A 23,487-nucleotide genomic window follows, 5' to 3' on the forward strand; every position below is an offset into this window, starting at 1 on the left:
AACGGTAGCTGGCTACACAGCTTGTCGGTGTGCTAATAGCCTCGGCAAGCTAACGGTAGCTGGCTACACAGCTTGTCGGTGTGCTAATAGCCTCGGCAAGCTAACGGTAGCTGGCTACACAGCTTGTCGGTGTGCTGGAGCCTCGGCAAGCTAACGGTAGCTGGCTACACAGCTTGTCGTGTGCTGGAGCCTCGGCAAGCTAACGGTAGCTGGCTCCAGGTTATTAGCACATTGACAAGCTGCTGGAGCTCCCGACGCTCGGCTGGTTGAAGTGGATCTAGGTAGCCAGCAGGCTGAATGCTCCGCGACGCTGAACTGCCTGGGCCGGTCTGTCTGGCGAAGACTGAGGGAACCGCGTCCGGCTTCAGCTGCAGATCCTCCTTCCCTGTCCAACAGGCTGGTCGCGCCGCCTGAGTGCAGCCAGCCTGAGCCAATGTGCCAACAACACTGTTTTTTTCACTGGTAGTTTGTGGAAATTAACCAACTTTCCTCTCTCTCACATGGTAAAATTAGTTTGAACAGCCAGGAGCAATACAAACAGAACCACCGCGGTCCCGTTGTTTTGTAGGCAACATTTTATTTACTGACTGACCCATTCACTATAGGCAGCTAACCAGCAGTGTATACACCAAACAAGCCCCATGACGTCAGCCATGACGTCAGCAACAAAATGGCGGTGCCCATGTTGAAAACAGGGATATTATATTTGATTTTTCAGACAAATAAGATAGATTTCACATTTGATTATAGAACCCTGTCTTACACAAGGTACACAACAAAACAAACTAGGATCACATTGTTCACTGCTTCATCTCCACTTTAACCTCACTCGATATATGAATCTCATACACAAACATAAACACAAACCAGTGTTGAGTTGATAATTCCATACTTGTCTGTATGTAAGATGTGGAGATAACCAAGAAGAGGAGAGAGTGAAACCCATCAGAATAGCCATTAATTTTGCTATTTTTCTGAGGATCCACGGGGTGAACAATGATGAACATTGTTACTCAGCTGATAGAGTTGTACCCTTCCTGCTGTCTTGTTGTTCAAAACGTGTAAGTCGCTTTGGATAAAAGCATCAGCTGAATGACAAAATGTAAAATGATGTAAATGTAAGCCCCTCAAGGACCTCTAGGGGTCAGTTGACCCCACTTTGAGAACCACTGGATTAGGATAAAGCTCCTTTGTTTTTTCAGCCACATTCACACTCAGTTCAGCTCTATTTGCGCTAATGTTACCTGCATAAAATCAGTACAATTATATCCAAACAACAAGATATGGATCTCTAAGGAGATGGAAAAATGCCTTGATGAGAGAAGGGTTGCATTTACTAAGGGGGACAGAGACTTAGTTAAAGAGTAATGCGATCAGATCTATTAGTAAGAGGAATATGCAAGAGTATAAGAAAGGGTAGAGAAGCAGCTATGCTCTGGTAACGCAAAGAAAGCTTGGGATGGTCTTAATGCAATGATGGGATGGGAACCCAGGAAACGGCAATATTTCCCCTCAAATAACCTCCTTTCTTTTGCCAATGATTTGAATCAGCATTAGATTTGATCCTGGACACTATGATACGGCTTGTGACAATGTATGCAGTGCCATTACTGATTATAATTCTATCAAGTTCAAGTTCAAGTTTGTTTATTATTAGTCAGGTCAGGTCTTGCTCGAAAAAGAGATCTTTGGTAAAATAAAGGTTAAATAAAGTCAGTCAAACAAAATACAGAATACTTTATGATGAAATGCCTGTTTCTGTATGAGCCCCTGAGAGTGTGCTACATACAGTAAAAAGAAAGTAAGTTAAAAAAAAATTAAGAAGTAAGTAAATAGTAAGTAAAGTCAATAATTATATACAATATATACAATACAGAGTAAAATGAGTAACAGTGAGGTACAATGCAGAAATGAGATGAGGTACAAAACTTAGGGTAGGGTGCAAATAAGGTATGAATGTAGTGCAAATCTCTTTAATAATAGATATTATAAATATAAAGTGTGTTAAAGTGTCTAAAGTGAGTAAAGTGAGTGGTAAGGTGAGTGTTTGTTTAAAGTGAGTGTGTACATGTGGATGATGTAGAATGGGTTGTTACATAGGGCGAGATCCACAAATGGTTTGCAAGGCTTTTTCAGAGCATATCGCTCTGGAACTCTGTTTGGTATCCACAGAGGACGCGCAACGGGTGAAATGAGGTGGCGCGTGCGTTCCCTTAGCATTGCATCCGGTGCAATCTGCGCCTATTTAAATGAGGTAATATTGCACCGACCAGTTAACGCCACGCACCAACCGTCTTCACAGACACTGTGGTAAATAAGTGCAGATCCCTAAGCGCTATAAAGAGGCATCATGCCAGCGTCACTGCCAGCATCACAGGTGATCATAGCAGCAGTAATTGTTGCCAGACGCAGGCATCATAATGCCAGGCGTGCCCGTGAAAGAATATTTCGAAGGGGAATATCACCTTTTTTTATTTAATTGAGACTGAAATCGGAGACACCGGTTGCCAGCTCAATCAATCCTTGATCTGCTGGATAAAATAAAGGATGACATTTCGTCCTGTACAGCCAGAATCGATGGACGGATTTTGTTGATTGAGGTTTCGTTGGAACACTAGAAAATAGATCTTATGAACAGTATATGATTTGTTTGAGAAATACAAAGCCACAGGCCGAGATAGCCTTTGCAACGTGGCGTGATTTGCTCCAAGTCCGGCTGTGAAAAATATGGCTATATAAGTGACTGACTATGCCACCTTACATTTCGTCCTGTACAGCCAGAATCTATGGACAGATTTTGTCGTAAATCCGTTCGGGAATGAGACCCAATGTGTCATGAAAATACCAATTAAGCAAGCTCTGTACATTACGAAGTAAACTAAATACAATACGAAATGAACGGAATACTAATGCTGAAAAATACGTTATGTGCATAACCGTTATTATTATTATTATTATTATTATTAAAAAAATATTATATATTATTTTTATTATTATTATTATTATTTTATCTTGTACTTTACCTTCTATCTGATATTTCTATTCTCTATATTTTATTGTCACTTCTATTTCCCTCCCCATACCTCCCCTCATGCTGCTACATATATGACACCTGAATTTCCCTAATGGGATTAATAAAACATCTTATCTTATTCTGTCAATAGAGACAGTTCTGTGCAAGCATGTGCCCCCAGAGTTCAGCTCGGAACGCATTCAGAAGCCGGGATTTGGAACCCATTCCAACACACACACACACACACACACACACACACACACACACACACACACACACACACACACACACACACACACACACACACACACACACACACACACACACACACACACACACACACACACACACACACACACACACACACACGTTGCTGTTAATAGAGAGTATGCAACGGTAAGCAAGCAAAATAATATAATAAAACAAATATAGAAAAAAGATTCAGTTTAAGCACATAATTCTTATTTTTTCAACATTACTACAGGGGTCAGCACTCAGCAGATATCTACAGATATTAACAATGTATTACTAATATGTTTCCAATAATATTCACTTAAATATACCTTAAATATACTTCACAGTCCCATATTCTGTATCTTTTGTACCTTTTAACTTAAGCAACTTTATATGATTTCCTAATGTAGCATGAAATTGCTGGTATGTGCAGATTCATCAATATCTCTAGTATGATGCCCATATATTTGCTCTACCTTTAGAATTGAGCTTGCAAGCCCCTGAAAAATTACAATACACTCAATAACCAAAACAACCTATGAGATTTCGGCTGGCCACTATAGGGTGGCCAATGAAATTTCAAGTGTGGCACCAGCCATAACCTCGTTCCCAGCTTTATCTCACACCAGCCACCCCTCTAAAACCACCAGTGCATTTCAGACATGCCAAATCCATCCCAAGATAGGCTAAACCCAATATGAGACCTTTAATCCCCTCCCCCGCTCTCTCTCTCTCTCTCTCTCTCTCTCTCTCTCTCTCTCTCTCTCTCTCTCTCTCTCTCTCTCTCTCTCTCTCTCTCTCTCTCTCTCTCTCTCTCTCTCTGTCTCTCCCTCAGCTTCACGTGAAGGTTTGAGGATGATACAGAGACAGCAAATACCAGTACTGATCACCATGCCACAGTCTATGAATAGAGTATTATGTGTAGCCATAATTGATTTCTGCAATCATTCACCGTACTGTAGATAAGAGTCGTATGACTGCTGTAGCCAGGAACACATGTTTGTGGTATTTTGCATAAGCCCTTACATTAACCCCTACTACAGGCACATGCACAGTTAGAGGGCCAAAAGGGGCTTGAGCTCCTGCAGTCTCACAAATTGCCCTCCCACAGAATGCAAATATTATTTGTATTATTTGTTATTTTTGTATACTGTAAATAATTGTACAAACTGTAAGAGCCAAACCTTGAAAAGTCATATTTTGAATATATTTGTATTTTATATATTTAGTTATTGCATAGAAAACGAGCAGTAGTTTAATTTGTAATGCTGTGGTATGCTATAAGCCATATTTATAGTTTAGTTGCGAATTATTCTAAGAATTAACGTTACATGTACGTTAGATGTGTTACTGCGCATGTGCGAGAGTCTTTATATGCCGTGAACTTGAACAGCCTAGTTAGTAGTGAGACAGTGCCCATGCAGTTTGGAAGCACATAACCTTTTGAACGTAGTCCATGATCCTAGTTCGGTCGATGTTGTACTTTGTGACTGCCCAAAGAACCTTCAAAACGTATTCTGGAGTCCGTGAATGTGTCCATCATAATTGTGGATACAGATTGGTATTAGCCATTGGACACGAGTCTGAAACCTTTTTGCTGCCTGCACTGAAAATGAAATGGTAAACGAAAGTCTAAAGAAATCCTGCCATTACACTAACCATCACTAGGTGGACATTCGTGGAATGTTTAGAATGCCCATTTGTTGTCCATGTTAGAAGAAACAACAGTTGCTATGTGTAGATTATGACAAATATACCAAGAAATGTTTTATAATTTAATGACATATTACTGGATCCTGTACACAAGTCGCAGTGCAACCATAATATCATGATTTCCCAGTGTTTTACTATACTGTACTCTGCCACTGCACAGAAGTTGGCCACCTTCTTTGAAAGTGGTTACCATTGACTACCAGAGGCATCCATGTTGGAAGACAGAGAACTACATTCGGTGCAAGGCCTCTATTAGCTTAAACTAAAGGAACATGCCAACATTATGGGAAATTTGATTAGATTAGATTCAAATTATACAGCACAAGTACAGTACAACAAGTGCAAATGTAACAGTAAATTGCAATAGTAATATACAATGTATGGGTGATTATGTAAGGGATAATGTATAGCTACGAGGTCATTGTCGCAAAATAATTGACCGACACTGCGTTCTGGAACACAGAGGCGCCTCGCCGAGGTGTTCTTTAAGCGTAGTGAAGGTCAATTATTTTGCGACAATGACCGAGTATAGCTATACATTATCCCGCTTATTACATGGCTAACTTACTAACAATATACCTAATTCATTTTACATCATCGACAAGACGAGATGAAATGCAGACGCAGTTCTGTTCTGTCGCTCCGCTGTCATCGCCGGCAGCTTCGCCGGAGTAATAACGTACCTCTGACGAGCGCTATTGACCAATCACAATCAAGCATTTCGGCGAATGTTAAAACGCCATGTAATAAACTGGGTATAAAATATATAAATTAGTACTACTGAGTGTGCTAATCAGATGTATGTACAGAGAGTTGTAATATTACAACAGTGATACAGGTATAAAGAAAGTGTGGTAGTACTTTGGGCGGCACGGTGGCACAGTGGTTACTGCTGCCTCACAGCATGAAGGTCCTGGGTTCGGACCCCAGCACGGGGCCTTTCTGTGTGGAGTTTGCAAGTCTTCCCTGTGTTCGCGTGGGTTTCCTCTGGGTACTCCAGTTTCCTCCCACACCATAAAAGACATGCATGGTAGGCAGGGACTACAGATGGAAACTATAATTACCTCAAATCTGGCACATTTACATTGATGTGGAAACTGAATATGTTCATTAATGTGCACTGTCCTTGGGTAAAGAATAAATAACAAATACAAATACAAAAATACTCGTACTGGCCGCGTCTATACTTTAAGCAAGTGGCTTGTCCTTCCGCGTTCCCGTTTTGCGCTCTGATTGGCCACGCACGTTTCTGGTCAAGTGACATGTGCGCCAATCGTGGGACGGCAAGTTCTGCGCCTATTTCCGGGTCTAACAGCCTGCAAACGACCTAACGCCTAGTTTATCACTGGTTAAGCTTAGGCGACTCTTTCGCAGTTGGTTATGGTTAGAGTTTGGAATCAGGGCAGGCGTTCTATCGCCATGCTCTAAGACAAACTCTAACCAACTTCGAAAGAGCGCCTAAGCTTAACCGTCCAAAAACTTGCCGTCCCACGATTGGCGCACATGTCACATGACCAGAAACGTGCGTGGCCAATCAGAGCGCAAAACGGGAACACGGAAGGACAAGCCACTTGCTTAAAGTATAGAAGTGTATACTGGCCAGCACAGCAGCATAACTATATGAGTATGGTAATAGTCTAGATGGAAACATAGGTCCACCTGCATGGTCTGGATTTTTTTTCGTCACCTGTTTTTTCTTAACATTGTATTTCCAATATTAACCTCAAATTGATCTCATCTGATGGACTACATTTGAGTAAAGTGGGAACATAGAGATGTGATCTAAACATTTGTTTGATGTGTTTGAATCTTAAAAATAACAATTGTACTGAATTCCTTGGGTCAATATTGTTTGGGGAAATGTTTTAAATTGTCTCTATATGTTGTTAACTTATGCTGTTTTCTTTTTCTTCTTTTTCAGGTTTTCGTTCAGGATAGGTGTAATAAAGGGTTAAAAATAAACCCCATGGGACATTATTTCAACCTGTTACCTGTTAAAATCTTAAAATAGACATTCAAGGATTAATAAAGATTGTATCATGCTGTTATGCCCTAAATATTGTAGATTTCTGTCTACTGTCTCATCCCACATGTACAGCGAGTCAACTTCAGAGTTGCCTGCTACAAAAGAGCAGACCAGCCAATATTTGAGAGGCCCAACCCCTATGATCAGGATATGAGCTGGGAGAAGATGATGGATGAGGGGGTGTTAGATGATGATGATGATGATGATGATTAGTAGGTTAGGTTTTAATGTTGTGCCAACAGAGAAGATGTACTGTAATAGTACTTTGTTTGAACCTTAACAAAACATATTTCACTGGATGTCAAATTGTATAGGAAAATGTGTTAATTTGTCTACATGTAGGACGAATTAGTCTTTTCACATTAGTCTTCCACTTTTGGCCTTGTTTACACAACATCTACAATATTTAGGGCATAACAGCATGATACAAAAGAAATAAAGATGTGATCTAAACATTTTCAGCTTTTTTTGCATTTTCTTGTCCTGAAATAGAATCAAGATGTGTTTGAATCTTAAAAATAACAATTTGACTGAATTCCTTGGGTCAATATTGTTTGGGGAAATGTTTTAATTTGTCTCTATATGTTGTTAACTTATGCTGTTTTCTTTTTCTTCTTTTTCAGGTTTTCGTTCAGGATATGTGTAATAAAAGGTTAAAAATAAACCCCATGGGACATTATTTCAACCTGTTACCTGTTAAAATCTTTAAATAGACACTTCAAGGATTAAGAAAAAACAGGTGGCGAAAGAAAATCCAGACCATGCAGGTGGACCTATGTTTCCGACTATAAGGGATATGTACGGATATAGATATAGTATCTACAGATATGTAAAAGGATTATGTGCAGGTATGTAGGCCTACAGACAGGATAGATATATGGTAAGAATAAATATATATATTATACGGTATATACAGCATTATTGTACTAACCCCTATCATATAGGGGTTAGTGAACTTACCGCCACCAAGCCACTTCAACTCAACTCTATAGCCCATGTCACCCCACTTCTTAGAGAGCTGCACTGGCTTCCTATTGCCACATAAATCTGCTTCAAGCTCCTTGACCTGGCATACCGTGCAGCAAGGGAAACGGATCATGCTAATAATGTCTACTATGCACTCAGCGTGTAACACTCAAGTTTGTTACTATTTGACAAACAATGCCACTGACCCTTAGCTGCCAGAGAGGTACCTCTCTTGCTGACTTCTTGTTCTCAAACCCTGCCCCTTTTCTTGATCCTCCAATCACAGCTGTCGCTTACCTCTGACTTCCTCGTACAAACAAACAGCTGTGATTGGAGGATCAAGAAAAGAGGGCAGGGTTTTGAGACAGGTCCATTGTAAGTCGCTTTGGATAAAAGCGAAAAGCGTCAGCTAAATGACTAAATGTAAATGTGCCATCTTCTCCAGAGTCAGACAAAGATAGATACCAATTTCCTCTCTCTGCATTCAGTATAAAGCTATCCGGCCGCAAGCTAGTTTAGCACAAATTAATGGAAGCGGACCAGCTAGCCTAACCGTTGGCCAAAAACACCTCTCATGGAGTTTTGAGCTAGGCTAGTGGTCTGTTTCTACTTCCATTCAGAGAGGAAATTGGTATCTATCTTCTTGTCTTGTCTGGTGAAGACGGCAAGCACATTTCTCATAATGTTGCAGTGTTCCTTTTAAACAGAGCAGGACATCATTTAAAAACAGAGGTAGGTTGCTTTGATGATGCATGACCTGTTGACCTGTCAGGTCCCTGCCATACAAAAGGTCTGCAGCACAGGTCTGGGTAAACAGAAGGATATAGCAAGCTAGCATAAGGACACATAGTATAACTGTAGATTGTATAGCATAACATTGTATAGTTGTTGTGAAGGATCAGATTAAACCGAATATGTATATTTATTTATATATATATATTTAGTTGTATTTGTATATCGTTTGATACCCCCTGTATATTCCTTGTACAATATGCATTGAATATCCCCGTTTCTACTAAACAGCCCATAATAGTTTCATTCTACCATTGGACGAGAACCTGGCGCCAGGTTGCCATACCCCTAGGTCCAAGTTCAATCGTGCCGCCTAACATGTCGAGGCAACCCCCGGTTCCGCGCAGTAATATGTCGGGCGAAATACGAATGGTACTATTTGTTCATAGCGCATATATATATGGCGCCAGTAAAGTAGAACTTTCTTTTAGTCCAGTTCTTTACCCTCCAACAGAGTGACAGACGCAAAAGCCTCCCCACGACGCACGTGCGGTGTAGTAAGGCCTACTTGGCCCAGAATAGGCATTGAGATATCGTGTAGATTAATAGTTGAATGGTCATAGTTTGGCACCATACCGTCGAGTTGGACGTATTCTATTAAGCTAATAATAGTCTATTTATGTATGGTGCATCGTTCGGTTAGAGTTCTACAGTTATCAGTACCCCCACCGTTCCTGACGTTATCTGGACGCTTAACCAGGCTGGTCAGACCCCTAGTGGTGATTGCATCCGAGGAGCTCCGGGCCAAGAGCGACTGGACCTGTATATTGGATTACTCTACCCAGACGACGGCGAGCCTTCCACGGCTTGGATTATGCTTTGTGTGCTTTGATTATTCCATGGATAAAGGCCAACACTGCTGAGTGTTGGAATTACCCCCCGGAGAGGACTCCAGGTGAGACGGCGCTCTACACGTGAGGTCGCCTCACGTCTCTCCGTTGTGGACCGGCAGATACCGTTCCACAGAGGGTCCAGCTGTATTCGTCTGCGGCCCGAGGTTCTGTGGGCACCGTGTCCAAGACTTTGGATTCTCCCAAGACACCGTCGGCCAGATGGGATACCGCCAGCGGCTTCTCTAACCCCCCCCTCCTACTGTCTTACAACCAGCGGGACCCCCCCCCCCCCCCCCTTAGTGTATCCAGCTATAATCATTTAAGTACCATCGCTATCGTTTCCTAAATATTCCAGGTTGTATACTTACTCCCTGCGCAACCAGAGATTGGACATTCAATGTTGATTTACCTACGAATACTCATTTGCCATAAAAGTGCATATTCCATATTTCAAATCATAAATGTAATTAAGTGATCGTTGTATACACCCTTTGCTGTATTAAACCTTCGATTTGGTACATTTGTGTGGATTCGTTTCATCAGGTGGGAAAGTGTTCATCATACTTATATCTTGTACTGGGTGGCCAGAAGTTAAAGTACATGAGGTAGTGGTATTAAATATCATATCTAACAATACAGTCAGGGAATTGTACCCCTCAGTTACAATTGGTCCTTCGAGCCGGAGGGTAACTAGTGTAATATTAATATAGTGTTATTAATATCTAAATGGCCTATGATGAACACTCCACGAAACGATCCTCCTAACCTAGAACGCCCGCGGCGCAGACGACAGACACCTCAGTACTTAGAGGCTTACACTGTCAGTCAACTACCTAGCCTTCGACAAACGGTAAACGCGGTAAAAGTAGAAAGTAAAATTATGTCTGACCTTAACGACCAGGTTTCCCCGACCACAGAGGCCCTAGTAGGTCCTAATGTAACTGACCAAGCTCACGGTGGGGACCAGGAGGGAACTGACATGCCTTTACCCCCCGCTACTACTCAAGAAGTAGTCCCCGACCAGCCCCGGGAGGAAGACAACCCTACAGAGAGAGAACTCTGCACGGAAGAAGAGGAGGAGAGCGCCGAGGAAATAGAGCTCCAGGACTCCCCAACGAGTACCCCCAGGAGCGGCTCACGCAGGAGCAGCTCACCTCCACAACCGCCTTCCCCCAGAGAAGCGGCGAGGATGCTACAACAGGCGTTCCTCGTCCGCCTGACAGCCTCTACCGAACGCGATCGACTTCAGGGTGAACGCGATCGTCGCCAAGCACAGGCGCTCAGCGAGCACGAACATTTTACTATTGAAAGAGAACGCCTCCAAGCGCAGCGACGGAGCGAAGGAGAGCGCATACGCCGGGAGATAAGACGCCGGGAGATGAGACGCCTTCAGACGGAAATTAATATGGTAAGAGACCGGGCCGCAGCAGAGCGCGCCGCCGCCGAAGCAGAGCGCGCCGCCGCCGCAGCCCAGCGCGCCGCTGACTATACCCAAAGAGAAGCAGAGCGCAACACCGATCTCATCCAGCGCCAAGCCGAGCGCGACAGACTACAGGCAGAGCGCGACAAGCTACAAGCGCAGCTAATGAAGCGGCTGATGATCCCCAGGGCAACACCCTCTCCCTCCACCAGGGGTTCAAGGAACTCGTCGAGACAACAGTCAAGAGCAGCGCCTCCTAAACGAGCGAGCGACCCTGAACTTGACCAACAGACAAAGCCTATACCCCCCGCAGACCCCCTTCCCAGACCGGTCCAAGCGAGACCCAGCTACAAGGAAGGAGCGGCATACACTGCGGAGAAGCAAGATAAACCACTACAGGATCTGGAAGATCTGATAGAGGAAGAAGAGGGAGAGGAGGAGAACCAAGCCCGACGACAGCACAGTACTCCACCGGACCAGGAGGTCCAATACAGCCCAGGCTATACCCCCGCGGCGCTGCGCTACAGACCCCCGACTCTATTCACGGGTGAGCACGACGCACGACCAGCCCCGAGGAATAGCACCTGGACCAGCTGGCTATGGTGCCCTGCCGGTACCAGCCCACAGAGAGACGCAGAGGACCCAACAGCAGATGAAGAGGTCCAACACAGTGTGAAGAACAGTTTCTACGTGGACAACTGTTTACAAAGCGTCTCGCCTCAAGAAGAAGCCGAGGCTCTCCTAATCAAGTTACGCGCCTCCCTAATCAAAGGCGGCTTTGATCTCAGGCAGTGGGCCAGCAGCGACCCACACGTATTGCGCAGCCTCTCCTCCGCGGACAAGGCTGCCAGCAGCGAGACCTGGATGGCGACAATCCCAGGAGAAGCCCAAGAAATGACACTAGGATTAGTCTGGCGCTTCAAAACAGACTCGCTCCACTATAGACACAAACCCTTGGCTCCAGAGCAAGGAAGGTCGGCGGCGATACCGACCACCAGACGGAGTGTGTACAGAACACTCGCCAGACAATATGACCCGTTGGGATGTATTCTACCTTACACCACCAGGGCAAAGATGATTGTACGAGCACTATGGGACAAGGACCAGGGCTGGGACGACCCAATACCCGCACACCTTGCCTCAACATGGAGAGAGTGGGAGACGGAACTCCGCTCATTCCCAGGTGTCAATATACGCCGCAGCTACTTCCCATCCACAGTGAGGCCAGAGACATGCGAGATTGAGCTACACGTCTTCAGCGACGCCTCCGAAGTAGCCTACGGATCGGTTGCCTATTTGCGTGCCCAAGAGATGGGAGGAAAGATACACACTGCTTTCATACTGGCCCGCTCAAGAATAGCCCCACGTAAGCAACAATCTATCCCACGTCTAGAGCTCTGCGCAGCCCTCGCAGGAGCGCATCTAGCCACGTTAATCCAACGTGAACTCACCATTCCGGTGCATAGAACAATCTTGTGGTCAGATTCCACGACAGTACTCACATGGATTAAGTCTGATTCATGCAGATACAAAGTCTTCGTGGGAGTCAGAGTCACCGAGATTCAAGAATTAACAGAAGAAGCAAGCTGGCGGTATGTGGACACCAAACACAACCCAGCTGACGTCATCACCCGGGGAATGTCCCTGGATGACGTAACCCGTCGCAACATCTACAGTGACGGACCAGCATTCCTCAAGCTCCCGGAAGGAGATTGGCCTACGCCCACCCCGAGGGAAGCAAGTAACGAGGAGGCTGAGAACAAGAAACCTATGTTCTGTGGACTGAGCACTGTCGCCTCCACAGACCCCAACATAGATGACTGCATTACCCTAGAGAGTGCGCAACAAAGAACATTCCTGCGGCACCACCCAGAGATTCAGTCCACCACTGACATGTCAGCAGCTGACTACGAAGAAGCAGAACTTCTTCTACTACAACGAGCCCAGAGAGACTCGTTCCCCGATGAGCTAGACTGTCTACAGGGAGGAAACCCCGTCCCATCAGACAGCAGACTGATTCACCTGGCACCAGAGAGTGACGCACAAAATCTCATCAGAGTGGGTGGTCGCCTGCGGAGAGCCCCCGATCTACCAGATGACATTAAGCACCCGATCGTCTTGAACAGCCGACACAAGGTCACAGAGCTGATCATAAAGAAATACGACGAGGATGTACACCACGCAGGAGCAGAGAGAGTCTTCGCGGAGATCAGACGTCGTTATTGGATATTGCAAGGGAGAGAAGCAGTACGGCGCTTCCAGCGAACCTGTCTAGACTGCCGTAAGTGGCGCGCGCAGCCCAGCATACCACGGATGGCTGACTTACCCCCCTGTCGCCTCCGAATCGGCGACAAGCCATTCCACTCCACAGGCATGGACTGCTTTGGCCCGTTGTATATAAAGAGAGGAAGAGGCACCGAGAAGCGGTGGGGTATTGTATTCAAATGCATGACCACCAGAGCGATACATATCGAGCTCCTTCCGACCATGAGCACAGACTCATTCCTTATGGCCTTCCGGAGATTCACATCACGGAAAGGAAAACCGTCTACATTGTTGTCTGATCACGGGACCAACTTCAAAGGCGGAGAAAGAGAGCTGAGAGAGAGCTTCCAAGCTATGGGCCCAGAACTTAAGACCCACCTCGCTCCAGCCCAGATTGACTTCCAGTTTAATCCCCCGAACGCACCCCACTTCGGTGGAACCTGGGAACGAGAAGTACGTTCTATAAAGACAGCCCTGTACGCCGTACTCGGAGCCCAGACTGTGGCAGAGGAAGTCCTAATGACAGTCCTCACGGAGATCGAGGGAGTATTGAACTCAAAGCCCCTCGGTTACGTCTCCAGTGATGTAGCAGATGTCGACCCAGTCACCCCCAACACACTCCTAATGGTGCGGCTGGACCCCGCGCTACCCCAGACAATGTACAGGCCTGAAGAAGCGAATGGCCGAAGAATGTGGAGGTACAGCCAAGTACTAGCTGACAAGTTTTGGAGCAGCTTCCTACTTCACTACCTACCGTCTCTACAGACCCGCCAGAAGTGGGTAAAAGAGAGAGACAATTTGACAGAAGGAACAGTCGTCATGATTATTGACCAGTCGCTACCCAGAGCTATGTGGCCGGCTGGCCGCGTAAGCAAAGTGATCACCGGTGCCGATGGCAAGGTCCGAGCAGCTGAAGTACTCGTCCAAGGGCGCACTTACACACGTCCCGTGGCGAGGCTCATAGAACTGCCCCGACTCCCAGATACTATCGATGATGACCATGACCCTATGACTTTGTGAGTTGACTGACCCTTACAGCGGACCTTGAGTGGTAGACAGTGCGGTTAATCTGTCTCTGCTTAGCTAATTAGGTGGGACTAATTAGGGGGCGGCTGTTGTGAAGGATCAGATTAAACCGAATATGTATATTTATTTATATATATATATTTAGTTGTATTTGTATATCGTTTGATACCCCCTGTATATTCCTTGTACAATATGCATTGAATATCCCCGTTTCTACTAAACAGCCCATAATAGTTTCATTCTACCATTGGACGAGAACCTGGCGCCAGGTTGCCATACCCCTAGGTCCAAGTTCAATCGTGCCGCCTAACATGTCGAGGCAACCCCCGGTTCCGCGCAGTAATATGTCGGGCGAAATACGAATGGTACTATTTGTTCATAGCGCATATATATATGGCGCCAGTAAAGTAGAACTTTCTTTTAGTCCAGTTCTTTACCCTCCAACAGAGTGACAGACGCAAAAGCCTCCCCACGACGCACGTGCGGTGTAGTAAGGCCTACTTGGCCCAGAATAGGCATTGAGATATCGTGTAGATTAATAGTTGAATGGTCATAGTTTGGCACCATACCGTCGAGTTGGACGTATTCTATTAAGCTAATAATAGTCTATTTATGTATGGTGCATCGTTCGGTTAGAGTTCTACAGTTATCAGTACCCCCACCGTTCCTGACGTTATCTGGACGCTTAACCAGGCTGGTCAGACCCCTAGTGGTGATTGCATCCGAGGAGCTCCGGGCCAAGAGCGACTGGACCTGTATATTGGATTACTCTACCCAGACGACGGCGAGCCTTCCACGGCTTGGATTATGCTTTGTGTGCTTTGATTATTCCATGGATAAAGGCCAACACTGCTGAGTGTTGGAATTACCCCCCGGAGAGGACTCCAGGTGAGACGGCGCTCTACATGTGAGGTCGCCTCACGTCTCTCCGTTGTGGACCGGCAGATACCGTTCCACAGAGGGTCCAGCTGTATTCGTCTGCGGCCCGAGGTTCTGTGGGCACCGTGTCCAAGACTTTGGATTCTCCCAAGACACCGTCGGCCAGATGGGATACCGCCAGCGGCTTCTCTAACCCCCCCCTCCTACTGTCTTACAACCAGCGGGACCCCCCCCCCCCCTTAGTGTATCCAGCTATAATCATTTAAGTACCATCGCTATCGTTTCCTAAATATTCCAGGTTGTATACTTACTCCCTGCGCAACCAGAGATTGGACATTCAATGTTGATTTACCTACGAATACTCATTTGCCATAAAAGTGCATATTCCATATTTCAAATCATAAATGTAATTAAGTGATCGTTGTATACACCCTTTGCTGTATTAAACCTTCGATTTGGTACATTTGTGTGGATTCGTTTCATCAGGTGGGAAAGTGTTCATCATACTTATATCTTGTACTGGGTGGCCAGAAGTTAAAGTACATGAGGTAGTGGTATTAAATATCATATCTAACAATACAGTCAGGGAATTGTACCCCTCAGTTACAATAGTAGTGTACATAAGACCCAGTGCCTCATCCGTAGCTAACTGCTGTGTGTTGCACTATCGCAGGACCTTAGCATGTCTTACCATGCTCTTGTAAACTTTATGTACATATACCTGTTATTATTATTACTTGTATTATTGCATTGTATTATTGCACATTGTATTATTGCACAAATGTCCTATTCTCATTCCTGTGTTATTACTTGTGTTGCACATCGCTGCAGGCATGACCCCCCGCATTTCACTGTATGCTTGTATGCCGTGACAAATAAAACTCTTGACTTGACTTGACTTGACTTGGGTATATTGTATCCTTATCAGATGTGTCAAATCCATAACTTTGGTTTAGTGTTAGGATTAAGAATTTTACACAGAATTCACACAGCAACATAGTTAGACAAGTTAAACTCAGTGCTTGGCATCTCACAGATGAAGTCATCAGAAGAGGCAATGTCATTCTGCTCTTTGTCTATTGATTATAATGTCCATTTGAGTTATTTGGAGAATAATTATTTTGGAAAGCATGGAAACATTTAGGCAGAATTGTTTGCTTTTCATGCAGAGATAGTCATCATTTTCATGTGAAAGCTGGTTATTTTGTTCATCTGGCCGACCCAAGTGCCCCTCTGTCTGGCACAAGTGCCCCTCTGGCTGGCCCAAGTGCCCCTCTGGCCGACCCAAGTGCCCCTCTGGCTGGCACAAGTGCCCCTCTGGCTGGCCCATGTGCCCCTCTGGTCGGCCCAAGTGCCCCTCTGGCTGGCCCAAGTGCCTCTCTGGCTGGCACAAGTGCCCCTCTGGCTGGCCCAAGTGCCCCTCTGGCCGGCCCAAGTGCCCCTCTGGTTGGCCCTAGTGCCTCTCTGGCCGGCCCAAGTGCCCCTCTGGCCGGCCCAAGTGCCCTTCTGGTTGGCCCTAGTGCCCCTCTGGCCGGCCCAAGTGCCCCTCTGGCTGGCCCAAGTGCCCCTCTGGCCGGCCCAAGTGCCCCTCTGGCCGGCCCAAGTGCCCCTCTGGGCTCTGGCTGGCCCAAGTGCCCCTCTGGCCGGCCCAAGTGCCCCTCTGGCTGGCCCAAGTGCCCCTCTGGCTGGCCCAAGTGCCCCTCAGGCCGGCCCAAGTGCCCCTCTGGCCGGCCCAAGTGCCCCTCTGGCTGGCCCAAGTGCCCCTCTGGCCGGCCCAAGTGCCCCTCTGGCTGGCCCAAGTGCCCCTCTGGCTGGCCCAAGTGCCCCTCTGGCTGGCCCAAGTGCCCCTCTGGCTGGCCCAAGTGCCCCTCTGGGCTCTGGCTGGCCCAAGTGCCCCTCTGGCTGGCCCAAGTGCCCCTCTGGCTGGCCCAAGTGCCCCTCTGGCTGGCCCAAGTGCCCCTCTGGCTGGCCCAAGTGCCCCTCTGGCTGGCCCAAGTGCCCCTCTGGGCTCTGGCTGGCCCAAGTGCCCCTCTGGCTGGCCCAAGTGCCCCTCTGGCTGGCCCAAGTGCCCCTCTGGCCGGCCCAAGTGCCCCTCTGGCCGGCCCAAGTGCATCTATATTTATCACAGCCGAAGAGTGCAAGATCGCTTCTGCATACTTCGCCATACGCCAGTACGGTAATGCGCATTTCCTTTTCCTTCGCCCAGGTGCTCGCTGCGCATGCGCATGAGGTCGCCGCTTGGTTCGACGCGGTTCAGACCCCCATTAATCACAGATGCCAGAACGCGCCATATGCCATATTAAAGCCAAAGCCTTTGGTTCATATTAACGCTGGTCAATCACATATTAACACGCCAAAGCCTTTGGTTCATATTAACGCTGGTCAATCACATATTAACACGCCATATTAGCACACATTAACGCTGGTCAATCACATTAATTGCTATTGCTATGGCTATATATTGCTATTGCTATATGCTATTAATACTAATACGGTATATATACACGCGATGGACGCAGCAGGCGATCACTGCGACTGTTATTCAGCCACGCCATATATGTCCTGATGAATTGAAAATGGGGGACCCTGATGTAAACAAGACGAAAGTCTTTCTCTGGTCTGCATCCCCTTAACAATTGTGTGTATTGAGCCGTACTGTATTGTACCCATTCTGCAATCTGTTAATAACATTTTCATTCAATCAATTTCATTCAATCAATTTTATGAATGCCCGAATAACGTTATGGCGTTGCGAGTGAATCGCGTCGCGATAATATACATGTATTCCATAATATGTAAAGTACAGTTGACAGCTGCATTGTGTTAACGTTACAATGTACAGGGAAATAACATTATGGCGTGTTATGGCGTTATGTGGTCCTCGTTTGGATAATATGTAAAGTACAGTTGACAGCTGCGTTGTGTTAACGTTGCAATGTACAGGGAAATGCTGCGTTGTGTTAACGTTACAATGTACAGGGAAATAACATTATGGCGTGTTATGGCGTTATGTGGTCCTCGTTTGGATAATATGTAAAGTACAGTTGACAGCTGCGTTGTGTTAACGTTGCAATGTACAGGGAAATAACGTTATCGCGTCGCGATAATATACATGTATTCCATTTGGGGGCGTCTGAGCGGGGGAAAAGAAAATGGGCATTTGGAGGGCGTTACCGGGGCCAATCAGGGCAAAATGCGGAAGCGCTCTTGCACTCTTCGGCTGTGATAAATATAGACGCGGCCCAAGTGCCCCTATGGCTGGCCCAAGTGCCCCTCTGGCTGGCCCAAGTACTTTGGTTTTAGTTCAAGCAAATGTTAGTTAGCTGCTAGCAAAATAATGTGCTTTGTCTGTGGAATTTAAGTGCCAGCCAGCTAGCAGCTACACACATATTATTGTATCTTTAGTTAGCTATCAATAATATATTTAGGCCTGAGTGTGTGTTTGTGTGTGTATATCTGTGTGTGTACAGTATGTGACTTAACTCACAGATAACTTAACTGTGACACGTTCACTTTTCACCCCTTTTCATGATTAATTGAAAATGGGGGACCCTGATGTAAACAAGACGAAAGTCTTTCTCTGGTCTGCATCCCCTTAACAATTGTATGTATTGAGCTGTACTGTACCCATTCTGCAATCTGTTAATAAAGTTTTCAATCAATCAATCCCCTCAAGAGAGTCTATGCACACCAGTACCTGTGACTATAGCCTATACTATATACTATGAAACTGGTCTGTATGGAGATGGATGGAAGAGAAGATAATAATTTATATTGCTTCTGTTGGCCCATAGAGTGTGATAATGTGACATTTGTTCTATGTTCTGATTCAATTCAATCAACGTAGTCCTAACTAACTACATCAATAATAGCTCATGAGATTAAAACTAATCGAAAAATATAAAGCATAATACTTTCAGTAGACATAGTGCTATGTATACAGTATAGGCTACTGTTTACTATTTAAAATCCTCTGAACACTGTATTCGAGCTGTGAATACCTAAGTGCCCTTGAGCATATATCCAGGAGTGATTTGTAGAAATACAGGTTTAAATTACCGTGTGTAAATGTACAATTATGTAATATTCTTAATTATGTATAATCTATTTATCTAGCTAATAGCCTACTTGTCAGCTCAAATAGGTCAAACATTACATTACATCTAGTTCTGGTTTCCTCAGTCGTCTCCTCCCCTCTCCTCGCTCCTCTTCTCCTCAGTAGTCTCCTCTCCTCTGCTCTCTTCTCCTCAGTAGTCTCCTCTCTTCTCCTCTCCTCAATAGTCTCCTGTCCTCTCCTCAGCCGTCTCCTCTCCTTTCTCCTCCCCTCTCCTCTCTCCTCTTCTCCTCAGTAGTCTCCTCTCCTCTGCTCTCTTCTCCTCAGTAGTCTCCTCTCTTCTCCTCTCCTCAATAGTCTCCTGTCCTCTCCTCAGCCGTCTCCTCTCCTTTCTCCTCCCCTCTCCTCTCTCCTCTTCTCCTCAGTAGTCTCCTCTCCTCTGCTCTCTTCTCCTCAGTAGTCTCCTCTCTTCTCCTCTCCTCAATAGTCTCCTGTCCTCTCCTCAGCCGTCTCCTCTCCTTTCTCCTCCCCTCTCCTCTCTCCTCTTCTCCTCAGTAGTCTCCTCTCTTCTCCTCTCCTCAATAGTCTCCTGTCCTCTCCTCAGCCGTCTCCTCTCCTTTCTCCTCCCCTCTCCTCTCTCCTCTTCTCCTCAGTAGTCTCCTCTCCTCTGCTCTCTTCTCCTCAGTAATCTCTTCTCCTCTCCTCAATAGTCTCCTGTCCTCTCCTCAGCCGTCTCCTCTCCTTTCTCCTCCCCTCTCCTCTCTCCTCTTCTCCACAGTATCTCATGGCCTCTCTTCACCTCTCCTCCAATGTACAGTTTCTATGTCAAATGTATATACTCTCTTCTCATAGACTCTTTTTGTATCACAAACAGTACTGTATTTGCAAATCTGGTATGTCATAAATGTATAGATGTAGCAGTACTGTCTATCTGTATGTCATGTATGTCATATATGTTATGATGAATTGAAAATGGGGGACCCTGATGTAAACAAGATGAAAGTATTTCTCTGGTCTGCATCCCCTTAACAATTGTATGTATTGAGCTGTACTGTACTGTACCCATTCTGCAATATGTTAATAACGTTTTCAATCTATCAATCAATCAATAAATCTCCTCAGTAGTCTCCTGTCCTCTCTTCTCCTCTCCTCACTAGTCTCCTCTCCTCTCGTCTCCTCCCCTCCCCTCCCCTCTCTTCTCCTATCTTCTCTCCTCTCTTTTCCTCTCATCTCCTAGCTCTTCTCCTCTCCTCTCCTCTCCTCTCCTCTCCTCTCCTCTCCTCTCCTCTCCTCTCCTCTCCTCTCCTCTCCTCTCCTCTTCTCTCCCCTCCCCTCTCCTCTCCTCTCCTCTCCTCTCCTCTCCTCTCCTCTCCTCTCCTCTCCTCTCATATCCTCTCGCCTCTCCTCTCTCGCCTCCTCTGTCCATCCTGTCTAAGGGCGTTGTAAATTCACTTAACTAATTGATTTCAGCAGTCTTTCTCTACGACATCACGTTGCTCCCCGTCATGTGATGACAGTGGGCTCTGCTTGTTTAGCTCCGCCATGGCACGGCGGCTCGGAGGAGGGGAGGTCCAACACGCCGTAAATTAACCGACCGAAGTTCTGTAACCTGCGCTGGGGTTTGTCCTCTTTGACCAACTACAGTATGAAACTATGACCACGCCTGCTTCTCCACTATGCCTTTCTCTGTGATGTGATGCCGGTGGCTTCAAGAGAGAAGTAGTTTAGCTATTTTCGTTTACTCGCCCGCATAAACGTAACAACTTGGAACTCTATGGGAGATTTATAAATGGCTGAAGAAGTTTTATTAACGTCGCAGGGGAAAAGTTCTTCGGTAAGTTGATCATTGCTTTTATTAACCATTCATCATTAAGACATAGCCTAGGCCTATCAATGTATGCTGCATTTCTTTTCGTCAGACAACAGCTGTTACATCTACACAGTAGCTATTTTAGTTAATTTATTCATTTTTTATTTTGTTGTTTTATTTGTTACAATGTTATGGTAATGCATTGATTGTTGGCTTTGCATGGATTTACTATTTTACCCATGCAGGCTAGGTAAAACACTCATTCAGAGTTAGAATATAACAATAGAATAGAATAGAATAGTTTAATTTCTGCTTAGGAAAAATAAATCGCCAGGTTTTATTCAGGGTAAAGTGTAAGTCTAGATATGTCCAACTTAATTCCCCCTAATGGCATAGCAAAATGACTGAATAGCCCAATGATATTTTATTGAAGTTCATACTGTCCTAATGAAGATAAGCTATGGTTAGAAATAGGTACAGATATAGCCTACAGATTCTATGTCACAAGATATACCTTTCTCACGTGTGTGGGGGAGCGTTAAGTGACTGCATCTGACTACTTAGAGCCCAAATTAAGTTTAGGTTTGGTTCCCTGGGTTGACCTGTGTGAGATCTATGCCTAGGCCATGTCTGTGGTACACTGGTGACAAAGGAATGAATTGCTCACCTTTCCCCTGGTTATATTGGTACAATACAATAATCTCTTACAGTATGAGTAGTACTTGAGCCAAATCAGTGAAACTGGTCACCAGACCTAATTAGCCTACTTTACATTTCAAGCCAATTAAGGCTGGGCCATTATGAAATACATTCACAGAGAATGTATTTCTCTGTGAGCATTGAATTGAATGTTGCTGCATTTACAGTACAGGTCATGTTTTCAGTCCCAATCCTTGTGATTGTGACTTTGTGTGTGTGCGTGTGTGTGTGTGTGTGTGTGTGTGTGTGTGTGTGTGTGTGTGTGTGTGTGCGTGCGTGCGTGCGTGCGTATTTGTGTGTGTGTATGTGTACATGTCCATGTGTATGTGTGTACATGCTGTGTGTGTGTGCATGTGTACATGTCCATGTGTATGTGTGTACATGCTTGTGTGTGTGTGTGTGTGTATATGTGTACATGTCCATGTGTATGTGTGTACATGCTTGTGTGTATGAGAGATAGTGTGTGTGTGAGAGAGAAAGAGAGATGTGTGCGTCTGTAGAAATAAGACCAGAATCACCAGGAGAAAATGGCAACGAGGTTCGTCTCTATCCTTGTTTGACGTGTTGTTCACTAATTTGCATGATTTGCATTTTCACTTTGTTGCATGCTAAGTCAGCTCCCCACGTTCACTTATTACACACTGTTCTCACTAGTGATCGACCGATATGGATGTTTTCAGCCAATACCGACAGTACTGATTGATGGTGATTGATAGCCGACATATAAGACCGATATTTCTTCCTGTCAAAATGTAGCTAAACTTTGAAGCAATATTTCGCCAAGTTTTTTGGTATCTATAGATTCCTTGGAAGTTTCATATCAACTATTTATACTTAAAATATTGCTAGCCTTTTGGATGTAAAATATTCCTTTATCAAAATATTGCAGAATTTTGCAACAATATTTAACCCCTTTTGCGGGTAAGCTACAGTTGGTATCTATGCATTCCTTGCAATCTCTAGTATCATACGGTACTGCGATTAAAACCGGTTTAGCGTTCAAATTGAGCTCGCTAGAGCATGTGTAAGATGGTAATGTCGGCAGGCCAGTATCCAAATTTTGATATTGGTAGATACCGATTATTTTAAAGGGCCAATATCGGCCCAATATATCTGCAATCCGGTATATCGGTCGACGGCTACTTCTCACTCTCTGTCCCGCAAACACCTCGTCAGAACCCCCCCTTATATTTCATTATTACATGTTCCTTAATATTTTGCTTTCAGCTTTTCACCCCCACAGCAGCTCCCCAGCTCACATCATCGCACTCTCTACATCCTCCCTGACCCAGCATCTGTCTGTCTGCCTGTCTTTCTTTCTTTCTTTCTTTCTTTCTTTCTTTCTTTCTTTCTTTCTTTCTTTCTTTCTTTCTTTCTTTCTTTCTTTCTTTCTTTCTTTCTTTCTTTCTTTCTTTCTTTCTTTCTTTCTTTCTTTCTTTCTTTCTTTCTTTCTTTCTTTCTTTCTGTCTGTCTGTCTGTCTGTCTGTCTGTCTGTCTGCCTGCCTGCCTGTGTCTGTCTGTCTGTCTGTCTGTCTGTCTGTCTGTCTGTCTGTCTGTCTGTCTGTCTGTCTGTCTGTCTGTCTGCCTGCCTGCCTTTCTTTCTTTCTTTCTTTCTTTCTTTCTTTCTTTCTTCTTTCTTTCTTTCTTTCTTCTTTTCTTTCTTTCTTCTTCTTTCTTTCTTTCTTTTCTTTTCTTTCTTTCTTTCTTTCTTCTTTCTTTCGCTCACACTTGTTATTTCTCCCCATCTCTCTCTCTCT

The 23,487-nt window shown here is 45.2% G+C and overlaps 1 protein-coding gene across 1 annotated transcript in view; it reads left to right on the forward strand.

Annotated features, from left to right (window-relative positions):
* Positions 1-21,010: 21,010 nt before the first annotated feature.
* slc2a15a (solute carrier family 2 member 15a) overlaps positions 21,011-23,487 on the forward strand; it is a gene marked incomplete at both ends in the record, with an annotated part of 94,323 nt that continues 91,846 nt past the window's right edge. Inside the window, one exon of the mRNA XM_084321747.1 lies at positions 21,011-21,055. Within this exon, the coding sequence (XP_084177873.1) occupies positions 21,011-21,055 (45 nt within the window). The remainder of the gene's footprint in view (positions 21,056-23,487) is intronic.

The sequence above is a fragment of the Notolepis coatsorum genome, assembly GCF_963971535.1.
Source record: "Notolepis coatsorum genome assembly, chromosome: 9".
NCBI classification, from domain to species: domain Eukaryota; kingdom Metazoa; phylum Chordata; class Actinopteri; order Aulopiformes; family Paralepididae; genus Notolepis; species Notolepis coatsorum.